Source organism: Urocitellus parryii, chromosome 3 (assembly GCF_045843805.1).
Source record: "Urocitellus parryii isolate mUroPar1 chromosome 3, mUroPar1.hap1, whole genome shotgun sequence".
NCBI lineage: Eukaryota > Metazoa > Chordata > Mammalia > Rodentia > Sciuridae > Urocitellus > Urocitellus parryii.
The window spans coordinates 203,039,075-203,050,934 of NC_135533.1; the positions used below are offsets into that span (position 1 = coordinate 203,039,075).

Below are 11,860 nucleotides of genomic sequence, written 5' to 3' on the forward strand. Positions count from 1 at the left end.
ACGTTTTTGCAGAGTTAAAAGTTTATTTGTTTTTTTATACAGTAACTCCAAAATTATAGAGGGTTTTTTTTTTCACTGATAAGGATTGAACTCAGGGCCTTATGCATGAGACAAGTACTCTACCAATAAGTTATATCCCCAGTCCCAGGTTTGAGTTCTTATTTGAGTTCCCTATAGATAAAGGGCAAGAAGTTCAGCTTCCAGGAAGTGCCACTCAGCCTTCCTTGGGTGAGAGTCCACAAACAATAAGATCATTTTTGTCGAAGGCCTTCAAACCTTGTGATTCTAAGATTTGTACTTGGGCATGCGGGTGATCAACAGTGCTAAGGAAAGCCCATATACTGGCTAGGGGTTTTGCACTGGGAAAAGAGCCACATATCTTCTATTTAAAAACTAGTTCCTGGGCTGGGGATGTGGCTCAAGTGGTAACGCGCTGGCATGGCATGCTGAGTCACTGGGTTCAATCCTCAGCACCACATAAAGATAAATAAAGATATTGTGCCCACCTAAAATTAGGAGGGGTTAACCCCCTTTCCTTTATTTCCAATACCCTTGGGGATCCGGGAGTGCACACTACAGCAAGGGAATCAGCAGCACCAGAAGTCATTGCTGCCTGTACAATGACTCTTTCTAGGCAACTGGGTAAAATATTTAATTCTGTGGACTGGGCACCGTGGTGCATGCTTGTAATCCCATTGGCAGGAAGACTGTAGGTTCAAAGCCACTCTCAACAACTTAGCAAGGCCCTCAGCAATTTAGTGAGATCCTATCTCTAAATTAAAAAAAAAAATTTAAAGGGCTGGGGATGTGACTCAGTGGTTAAGTGCCCCTGGGTTCAATCCCCAGTACAAAAAAAAGAAAAAAAGTCCCTTTTTTGTGACTTCACAATCATCCATGAGCATACTGCAAGGATGTACAATAATAAACAACTTTTACATGGCCATGCCAAGCATCCAGAAGTGACAACCAGAGTAGATGCAGTGACCACTGAGCAGTCACCAGATTCTTGGCAATTAGGACTGAAGTACCAATCAAGTTAAGGTGATGCTTTTGCTGCCTTGAAAGGTGCCTCAAAAACTCCTTACCAACTAGGATGAACCTATCAAGTCACACTGCAGCAGTCAATTAGCCATTTGTGTCCAGATGAGTGTTTCAACATGGGACAAGGTGGCCACACTTGACACAGAACACAAAGCCCTGTGTAGACCAAAGTGAAAGCCAACCGGCCGTTGGTGGTTGTCACTCAGGTGACATTGATTGTATCATGGAGTTTTCATCAACAGAGAGGAATATTCATGGTATATTATCTGCTTACAAGCAAGTCTATGATAAAAAGGAAACCAAGAAAACCATCATGTACACATTTATGAAAAGAGTGACATTTCCCAAGTGGAGCCTCAGACATACACGTCCTTCAAAAAAGATTTCAGTGGGGATGATGGCACATGCCTGTAACCCCTGCAACCTGAGAGGCTGAGGAAGGAGGGTCACAAGTTAGTGGTCAGCCTGGGCAACTTAGAGAATTCTATCTCAAAGTAAAAAATAAAAAGGGCTGGGGCTGTAGCTCAGTGGCAGAGTGCTTGCCTAGCATGTGTAAGGCACTAGGTTCAATCCTCAGCACCACATAAAAATAAACAAATAAAATAAAGGCATTGTGTCCATCTACCACTACAAAAAAATTAAAAAAAATAAAGAGGGGAGTGGGGAGCTGGGGATATAGCTCAGTGGTAGAGCACCCCTGGGTTCAATCCCCAGTACCAACAACAACAAAAAGGGTTCCAGCAGAAAGCACTGTCATGATAGGAAATGACAGTTCCAAATGTTGCTGCTCTTGAAGAATGTCCACTGGGCCAGATGAGGAGGTGGAGACACTGACATTGGTGATTCTGGAGCTGTGTGAGCCTAGACTAATGTGTTTGTTTCTTAGTCTTTAACAAAATACATTAAAAAGTAAACAGTAAACATTAAAATGGATAAATGCTTATAAAATAGATATAAACAAATGTTTTATACAGACATCTTATATTTTAAGCTATGTGTTTATTACAGAAAGTGAAAAAAATGAAAAAATTGTTTATTAAGTGACAAAGTTACACTAACCTAAGGTTAATTTATTCTTGCTGATAAAATTATTTTTATAAATTTAGTATAACATAAGTCCAGGTGTTTATAAAGTCAACAGCAGTGTCCAGCAATGTCCTAGGCCTTCACATTCAGTCACCGATTGATCATTCAAACTCGCCCAGCAGACTCCCACCAGTACTCCAGCAAGTTCTGTACGCAGGAAGTATCTTGCACAGGTATATCTTTTATTTTATTTTTGCAGTACTGGAGATCAAAGCCAGGGACCCTCGACCCATTGAGCTACTCCCCTAGACCTTTTTATTTTTTACTTTGATACAGGATCAAGAAACTACCCAGGTTGACCTTGAACTGTGATCCTCCTGCCTCAGCTTCATAAGCAGCTGGGATTACAATCACAGGCCACCCTACCCTGATCTTTTATACTATATCCTTACTGTAGCTTTTCTATTTTTCGGTGTGTTTAGATACACAAATACTTATCATTGAGTTACTGTTGCCTACAGTACTAAATACAATAATGTACAGGTTTGGAGCCCAAAAGAAACGGGCAACAGCATTTAGCCTAAGTTTGTTGGTAGTGCACTATACCATCTAAAATTTGTCTAAGTACACTTTATAATCTTCACACAGCAATTAGATTGCCTAACGAGGCATTTCTCTGAATTTATCCCTTTGTTAACTGACACAACTACACCTATAGAATCCTCACCTTTATGTATCCTTACAAAGAAATGGAAATACGCAAACCAGAGAACTTTTAACTATGAGCCACTGATAAACATATTCATAATTTATGTAAATTTTGTTCATATAGAGAAACTGAACATTATGTAATAATTAATAATTTGCATTAAGATTTCAATATCACCTACATTTATGAGATTTCTTTCCAGTGGGAGTTTTCCCATTGACTTTTAAAGCAATCATAAAAATCAAAAGCTTTCCTTTATTTTCCAAACTACTGGAGTCTGATATGTATAACATCTATCTTCAGTGTGCATTATGGGCCTTTGAAGGTACAGCCACCGGCCCTTCATAGAGATTTTCTGCTGAATGCATTTTTGTTGTTGTTGTTGTCTTTAAATGATGGCTTTAACAAATTTCATACATTCATAAGGCTATTCTCCAGTGTGAGTCTTTCTATGTGTTCAAAAATATCTGAAAAAACTGATGCCTTCACCACAAGTTTTTATCATCCGTATCCCCCTCCATGAATTCTTTCACACATCTGAAGACAAATGGAAAATCTGAAGGATTTACTACGCTGTTGACATTCACAGAGTTTTTCTGTCCGTGTGAATTCTTTTGTGTTTTTGGAGGGCACTGGAACAACTGAGCCTCTTGCCACACTGTTTACACACAGAGGGTTTTTCTCCTGTGTGAGCCCTCTCATGATATCTCAGGGAACTGGGACAGCTGAGCACCTTGCCGCACTGTTTACATTCATAGGGATTGACTTCAGTGTGAATCCTTTCGTGTTTTCGAAGATAGCCGCGGCATCTGAAGGCTTTACCACATTGTTGACAGTCGTAAGGTTTATATCCAGCGTGGGTTCTTTCATGCATTTTAAGAGCCACGTGAAATCTGAAGGCTTCGCCGCACTGCTTACACTGATAGGGTCGTGCTTTATTATGAATTCTTTCATGGACTTGAAGGGAATTTGAACAACTGAGAGTTTTGCCACACTGTATACACTCATAGGATTTGTCTCCAGCATGCGCTCTTTCGTGCCTTATGAGGGAAGTCTGAAATCGGAAGACTTTTCCACACTGTTTACACTCATAAGGTTTTTCTCCCGTGTGAGTTCTTTCGTGAATTCGAAGGGAATTGGGAGAACTTAGTGCTTTGCCACATTTTTTACATTCAAAGGGATTTTCTTCAATATGAAATCGCACGTGTTTTCGAAGGTCACTGTGCCATCTGAAAGCTTCCCCGCATTGTTTACACTCATAGGGTTTTTCTCCAGTGTGAGTTCTCTCATGGATTCGAAGGGAATTGGAAGAACTGAGAGCTTTACCACACTGTTTGCACTCATAGGTTTTTGCTTCAGCATGAATTCTTTCATGTTCTCGAAAGTAACCATGACGTGTGAAGGCCTTACCACACTGTTTACACTCATAGGGTTTTTCTCCATTATGACTTCTTTCATGCCTTCGAAGGGAACAGGAAGAACTGAGGGTTTTGCCACACTGTTTGCATTCATAAGATTTTTTTACAGTGTGAATTCTGCCAGGTATTTGAAATGAACTAGAACACTGCTTGCTGTCAGAGGGTTTGGCTCCAGTGTGAATTTGTTGATGTATTTGAAATGAACTGGGGGAATCAAAGACTTTCAAACACAACTCACAAGTATAAGAGCCTTTTATCCTGTGGGCCACCATATGTCTTCCAACACTTCTGAGAGAATTGAAGGTTTTCCCACACTGTTCACATTTATGTGGCTTCTCTCCATATTCCTCACACTCAAGTGCCTTGTATCTGGAGTGAGATTTCAGATGCCTCTTGAGAGATAAAAGACATAGGAAAACTTTTCCACACACCCTGCATTTACATGGTTTTACTCCAGCAGGAATTTTCTTGCTCTGATTAAGATTTAAAGCCTGGGTGAAGGTTTCACCACACTGACTGCCTTCTTCACTTTCACAGGGTCTCTCTACTACATAACTTCTGTAAAAAATGACAAATGCATTAGCAAGGGTTCAATTATTAAAATGTACTTATTAGTAAGTGTTGGCGTTCCATTGCTCCTCACATCAAGGACAGGGTACATTTTTTCCCATGGGTAGCAAAAAGACTTAAAAGTACATGGACCAAATACAGTGCAACATGAATCCCACTTGGCTATTATCAAAACAGCAACATTCAGTTTCTTAGTATTTAGTTCTTAGTTTACAAACTATTTTGTAAGCACTGAACATCTTTGAAACATTTAAATATATAGTAGCTTCACTGAAAATTTTCTAATGATAAATAAACTTAAAAATGTATTTGTTTTTGCCAGGCAGGTGTAATCCCAGCAGCTTGGGAAGCTGAAACAGGAAAATTGCAAGTTCAAAGCCAGCCTCAGCAACTGTGAGGCACTAAGCAACTCAGTGAGACCCTGTCTATAAATAAAATACAAAATAGGGTTGGGGATGTGGCTTACTGGTTGAGTGCCCCTGAGTTCAATCCCCAGTACCAGGAAAAAAAAAATGTGTTTGTTTTGTTTTAATTGTTTTTAAAATTCTATGACATGCTAGGATTTCTTAAAAGGACTTTTTTTTTTCTCTTATACATGCAAATTACCTTAAATTTCTCCCTGGAATTTTAAACTGGTCTTCAATGTTCTGGTTTTTCCACTTGTTTCCTAAAATGTGAACAAAGAAAAATTATCGTGAATTATTAAAAGTTGTAGAAAACTTGTTAACTGTCAGGTGCAGTGGTGCACATCTGTAATTACAGCTACTATTTAGGCTCAGGAAGGAGCACGGCAAGTTCAAGGCCATTCTAGGCAATGTAGTGAAATGCTGGGTCAAAGTTTAAAAAATAAAAAGGATTAGGGATGTAGCTCAATAGTAGAGTATCCCTGGGTTCAATTACTAGTACCACCACCACCACCAAAAAAAAAAAAAAAGAAGAAAACAAAGAAATTTTAGAAAAATTATTCATTTCTAGTTTCAATGTACACTGTAACAATGCCTGATTCTTCATCAAATTCTTCCCTTTTCTGACTCATTCACCAAATTCTTCCCTTTTTACATTCCAATCACAGAACCACATGCATGAACAAGAAACATTTGTGCTATAACTGACTAGGTAAAGGAATGATGTTGGTCTTACCTATAGAAGCCAGGTTTCTGAAAGTTTCCCGCATCACATCTCTGTAGAGATTCTTCTGGGAAGGATCCAACAAAGCCCACTCTGCCTGGGTGAAGTCCACAGCCACATCCTGAAAAGCCACCGAGTCCTAAAACATTCCACATATAGGTACAGGAGAATGAGTCTGACTGACCAGAACCTACACTCAATTCATAAGAGGGTCACATGATTCTATGGTTTCCAAACATTTCCATCATGACTTGGTCATGAGAATTCTTGCCTTGGATGATACTCCCTCCCACACAGCAGTTCTTGTACTAGAATTGAGCTATTCAGAAAGGAAATAGCAAGTAGGAGCCCTTCTCATTAGTGGGCTCAGAAAGTACGATGTGCTGTTAGGTCACTTTCATTTCTCTTTGTAGAGATGGTCTTTAGTATCTGTCATAACAAAGTCCTACCACCTGATATGAAGAGTTAACATTAGCACCGCATGGTGGCACATACCTGTAATCCCAGTGACTTGAGAGACTGAGGCAGGAGGATCGCAAGATCAAAACCAGCCTCAGGAACTTAGCAAGTTCCTAAGTAACCTATCAAGACCCTGTCTCAAAATAAAAAATAAAAAGGGGTGGAGATGTGGCTCCTTGGTTAAGCACCCCTGGATTCAATCCCTGATGGAAAAAAAAAAAAAAAGGTAGTCTTAAGTCTACTCACATAGTTCAAACTTTGCTAGTACCAGTGAACTTGAAACTTGGGAGTGATTCACTAACATAAATAATAAGAATGTTTCACTGTGCCTAAATGATCTATGTAAACACCATAGCAGTTTATGAACTCTTGTTTCTCTTCTGAATGTCTATTAATTTGTTCCATGCTCACAGTGGTGCCTAGAGGATTAGACCCCATAAACACTGTGCACACTAAGTGTCTAACGAGCTAATTACCTGGTAGACACTATTTCATGCATGTTGTCACAACTTGTCCATTGGGGAACTGAGTTCATCCTATGTGATTACAACAAGAGATATCCTTTGGGGACTTATAAACACTTTACTCCAGGCCAAATTTAATAAAGTACTAAGTATAATAAGTGATCAATATTTAATGAACCTAACAGAACAACTTTGGAATTTCTATTGAGCCATGTCAAAGCAGAATCAAATCGGTGGGTAGATGATACATGTTCTTGGAAAGAACTCAATATCATCATTGATATCACCTCTTCCAAATCATACCTCACAAAAATCCCATAACTCTCCAAAGCAGACTCTTCAGTAGTTTGTTTTTATAAACTAAAAGGAATAACAAATGTCTAACAATGATGAAAGTTTTCTAAAGGAGAGTGATGGCTTGCCTCACAAACCTAATATACAGAGCAGCCTAGTATTAGCAGAAAAAAATAGACAAAAGGAAAGGCATCTACCAAGAGCTGGCATTTGTATAGAATGTTGATTAATAATAGAGTAGGTGGGTCTGGGGGTATAGTTTAGTGGTAGAGCACTTGCCTAGCATGCACAAGGCCCTCAGGTCAATGCCTTATACCCACCAATGATAATAATAGTAATAATACAGTAGGCACTGTGGAGCTCTGGGAGAGAGCACAAGCACTTTAAAACATGGAGCAAGGCAAACTGGTCTCTACTTGAAATATGCATTCCATTCCCTCCTATATTGTGGATAGTAATCAATCCACTGTAGATTCAAATATAAAAAATAAATATAGAACACCTTTAGCATTCACTAGTTTCTTGGATGTAATAGGTAGGATAATTTTTAAATAACATGAAGAATAAGCCATAGAGAAAAGAACTGAGGCTGGGGATGTAGCTCAGTGGTAGATCATTTCTCTAGCATGTGTGAGGCCTTGGGTTCAATCTCCAGTGCTAGGAAAAAAAGAAAATAAAAAATTAAAATATTCTAAAATCAAGACAGTTAAAAGACAAAAACAGGGCGGGGGCTGTGGCTCAGTGGTAGAGCACTTGCCTAGCAAATGTGAAGCACTGGGTTTGATTCTCAGCACCACATATAAATAGATGAAAATAAAGGTCCATTAGCAACAACAACAACAAAAATATTTTAAAAAAAAGACAAAAACAGAATGGAGAAATCTGCAATACATGCAATATAAAAGGATTCACATGCAGAGTAAATATGATGAGCACATGCTTAAAAATGGTAAATAACCAAACTATACTTGACAGAAGATGAAAGACAAGTTATAGAAAAAATCCCATTGTTGTAATGAGGAAATAGCCAAATAAAATATCAAGTAGATGACTCTGACATTTATTAGAAGGACAAATAGTCAATTACATAAACCAACAGGGGATCACCTTAGCAAACAAAAAAGTGGATAAATGAAAATGTCCAGTGTCACACTCCACCACTATTTCCTGTAATGTGATCATTAAAATCATTACACACACACACACACACACACACACACACACACATACATATACTCATTGAAACTTGATTCTCATAGAGGGAATGATTCTCAGCCCCATCCCATGTGGCTCAACCCCAAACCAACTCCCAAAGATGAATCCCCATATAAATTAGCACTCAAATGAGTTGAAAATATAGGCCTACACAAAGACTGGCACCAACCTGTGGAGAGCAGCATCATGCACTAATTTTCAAAACTTGGAAGTAACCAAGATGAATATTTGCTCACCAAGATAAAAAGAACAAAATACACAAACTCGATTGTACTTCAACACACATACAATGGAATACCTAAAAATACCCTTAAGAAAATGAATTTAGGGGTGGGGATGTGGCTCAAGTGGTATCGTGTTTGCCTGGCATGGGTGCGGCCCGGGTTCGATCCTCAGCACCACATACAAACAAAGATGTTGTGTCCACCGAAAAAAACTAAAAAATAAATATTAAAATTCTCTCTCTCTCTCTCTCTCTCTCTCTCTCTGTTTCTCTCTCTCTCTTTAATTAAAAAAAAAAAAGTTTAAATTAGCACCCAAAGAATAAATGTATAGGTTTCAATTTGACAAAAGAAGTTCAAAAATTAAAGCCAGGAGCAGTGGTGTACACCTGTAATCCCAGCAGCTTAGGAGGCTGAAGCAGGAGGATCATGAGTTCAAAGCCAACCTCAGCAAAAACGAGGTGTTAAGCAACTCACTGAGATCCTAAATAAAATACAAAATAGGGCTGGGGATGTGGCTCAGTGGTCAAGTGCCCCTGAATTCAATTCCAGTAACCCCCAACTACAACTTAAAAAAATATAAATATACATACACACACACACACACACACACACACACACATAAACATATGTGTGTGTGTATATGAAAAGGCAGGGCCAAGACCCAAATGATCTCACTGGTGAATTCTTCCAAATATTTAAGGAAGCAATGACTCCCATTCTCCAAAATTCCTTCCAGAAAATAAAAGCAAATACTTCCTAATTCATGGAATGAGGCCAACATTACCCAATTAATAAAAAGAAATAAGACACTACAAAAAAGCAAAACTACGGAAAGACAGATGTTAAAATTCTCAATATATGTTAGCAAGTTAATTTTAAAATGTATTTGTTAAATTATGTATTACAAACAGGTGGGGATTATTACAGGTGTGTAGGGATGATTGAATTCAACAATCAAAAACTTGTGGTACAGCACATGCCTACCATGTGTAAGGACCTACATTCAATCCCTAGCACCCCAAAAGAAAAAACTCAAAAATCAGTGTAACTATTATATTAACAAGTGAAATAAGAAAAATCACATGATCATATCAATACTTGCAGAAAAACCACACAGCACTCAGCCCTTGCGAGGCTGAGGCAGGAAGATCTCAAGTGCAAGTTGAGGCCAACTTCAGCAATGTAGCCAGACCCTGTCTCAAAAAAGGCTTAGAGATGGGCTCAGTGGGAGAGTACCCCTGGTTTTAATCCCCAATACAGGAAAAGAGCTAGAGATAGAGAGATAGAGAGAGAAAAGGAACCCATATTTCAAAAAAGCAGAAGGAAAATATATTGAGATTGATATATTTGATATATAAAATCAATATATTGATTGATTTATGTTTGTTTATTCTCAATATATTGAGAATAAACAAACATAAATGTTCACAGAAGACAGGACTGGACTTTGGTTGTACAAAATCCCAAGAATCAGTAAAAACCTCAATAAATTAATAAGTGGGCTGGGGATGTGGCTCAAGCGGTAGCACGCTCGCCTAGCGTGCCTGCGGCCCGGGTTCGATCCTCAGCACCACACACAAACGAAGATGTTGTGTCCGCCGAGAACTAAGAAAAAATAAATAAATATTAAAATTCTCTCTCTCTCTCTGTCCCCCTCTCTCTCTCACTCTCTTTAAAAAAGAAAGAAAAAGAAATTAATAAGCTGGGCTGGGGTTGTGGCTCAGGTAGAGTGCTTGCCTAGCACATGCGAGGCCCTGGGTTCGATCCTCAGCACCACATAAAAATAAATAAAATATTGTGTCCAACCACAACTAAAAAATAAATATTAAAAAAGAAACTAATAAGCTACTATAGCAAAGTTGTAGAACACAAGATCAATATAGAAAAGTCCCTAATTTTCCTGTATATCAACTATGAACAACTGGATTTGGAATTTAAAATACAACATTACTTGCATAGCATCAAGGATAAAAACAGAGAGAAATACTTATACATGATTGTCACAAATACAACAAAACCGACAAATTTGTAGTGGAAAAAATTTTTAAAAAAACTAAATTTGTGGAGTTGGTCAGGAGTAGGAAGCCTCAATATTTTAAGATGTTCTCCATTTTAATTGCAAAGTCAACATAATCCAAATAAAAATCCTAACAAGTTACGTTATCAGTAACAACAACAACAACAACAAAAAACTCTTCTAGCAGGGAGTGACACCCATAATTCCAGCGGCTTGGGAGACTGAGGTAGGTGGATAACAAATAAACATTGATCTCAGAACAGGACAGAAAACTAGAAGGGAAAAAAATAATAATAACAACAGAAATAAGCCCACAAAACTATAATCCATTGTTCTTTGATAAAGGAGCAAAAGAAACTAAATGACTAAAGTATGATCTTTTCAATGAACGTTACTGAACCACCTGGACATGATAGGTGAAGAAACTGACAACTTTCACAAAACTAAAACCGGGCCACAAACCGAAATGTAAAATGCAAAGTTTAGAACTTCTCGAAGGTAAACAGAAACCAGACGACTTCGAGTTTGGCAATGAGGTTTCGGATGTGACACCCAAAGCATGATGTGAGAATAAGAAAACGGATAACCTAGACTTCAATGAAATTAAAACACGCTGATTGCAAAAAGCGCCTCCCGGGTCCTCACTGCGCGGTCCGGGGAGACGCGAGCTGTGGGCACAGCGCTGCGCGACAGGGCCAGGGGCCGGGCCCAAGTCGCCGCGCTGGGAACAGAGAGGACGTGGGAGTCCTGACGGACAGCCCAGCCCCACCCTGGGCAGGAGGGGACCGAGGGCCCAGCGGCGCCGGCTGCGGACTCGGCCGCGGACTCTGGAGCTGACGCCGGAGAGGCCGGTCCTGCCACAGCCGGTTCTCGGTGATGGCGACAAGCCCGTCCTCCCGGATATGGGGACACCTGGCTCCCGTACTCACCATTTTCCGACTTGGGAGGAGTCTCTGGCGTCCTCCCTACAGCTCCTGCGGTCGGTGGAGTTCACAGCCAACAAAAACTGAGACGGGGCTTGGAGCCAGGCGGGGGCAGAGAACCTCCGACTCGCCTGCCGCAGCACCACCCCTCCTCCCTGAGCGCGCCTGCTGGGACCGCAAGACCGCCCCGCCCCCGAGAGCCTGATTGGCTACTGACCCAGTGCCCGCCCCCTGAGGCCTGACTGACGGGAAAAGCGATCCCGTCTGAGAGTGAGTGGAGCTGAAATGACCCAGAGCCACCCCAGCCCTTCCCAGCCCCAGTTGCCTCCCCAGGAGGGGGACCTAGCCAGGAGGGGGACATAATTGAGTTAA

At 40.0% G+C, this 11,860-nt stretch overlaps 1 protein-coding gene across 2 annotated transcripts; it reads right to left on the reverse strand.

Annotated features, from left to right (window-relative positions):
- Window positions 1–2,088: 2,088 nt before the first annotated feature.
- Window positions 2,089–11,624, reverse strand: LOC144253531 (uncharacterized). Of its 2 annotated transcripts, none has more exons than XM_077795693.1 (4): window positions 11,495–11,624; window positions 5,905–6,013; window positions 5,371–5,431; window positions 2,089–4,752 (listed from the first exon to the last, which is right to left on the reverse strand). In XM_077795693.1, exons 1-4 carry the CDS (start codon window positions 11,495–11,497, stop codon window positions 3,360–3,362), a joined length of 1,566 nt encoding a protein of 521 aa, XP_077651819.1. In that variant the 5' UTR covers window positions 11,498–11,624; the 3' UTR covers window positions 2,089–3,359. The 2 variants fall into 2 exon arrangements, with proteins under 2 accessions (XP_077651819.1, XP_077651818.1); XM_077795692.1 differs by having other exon boundaries at window positions 5,905–6,031.
- Window positions 11,625–11,860: the final 236 nt, after the last annotated feature.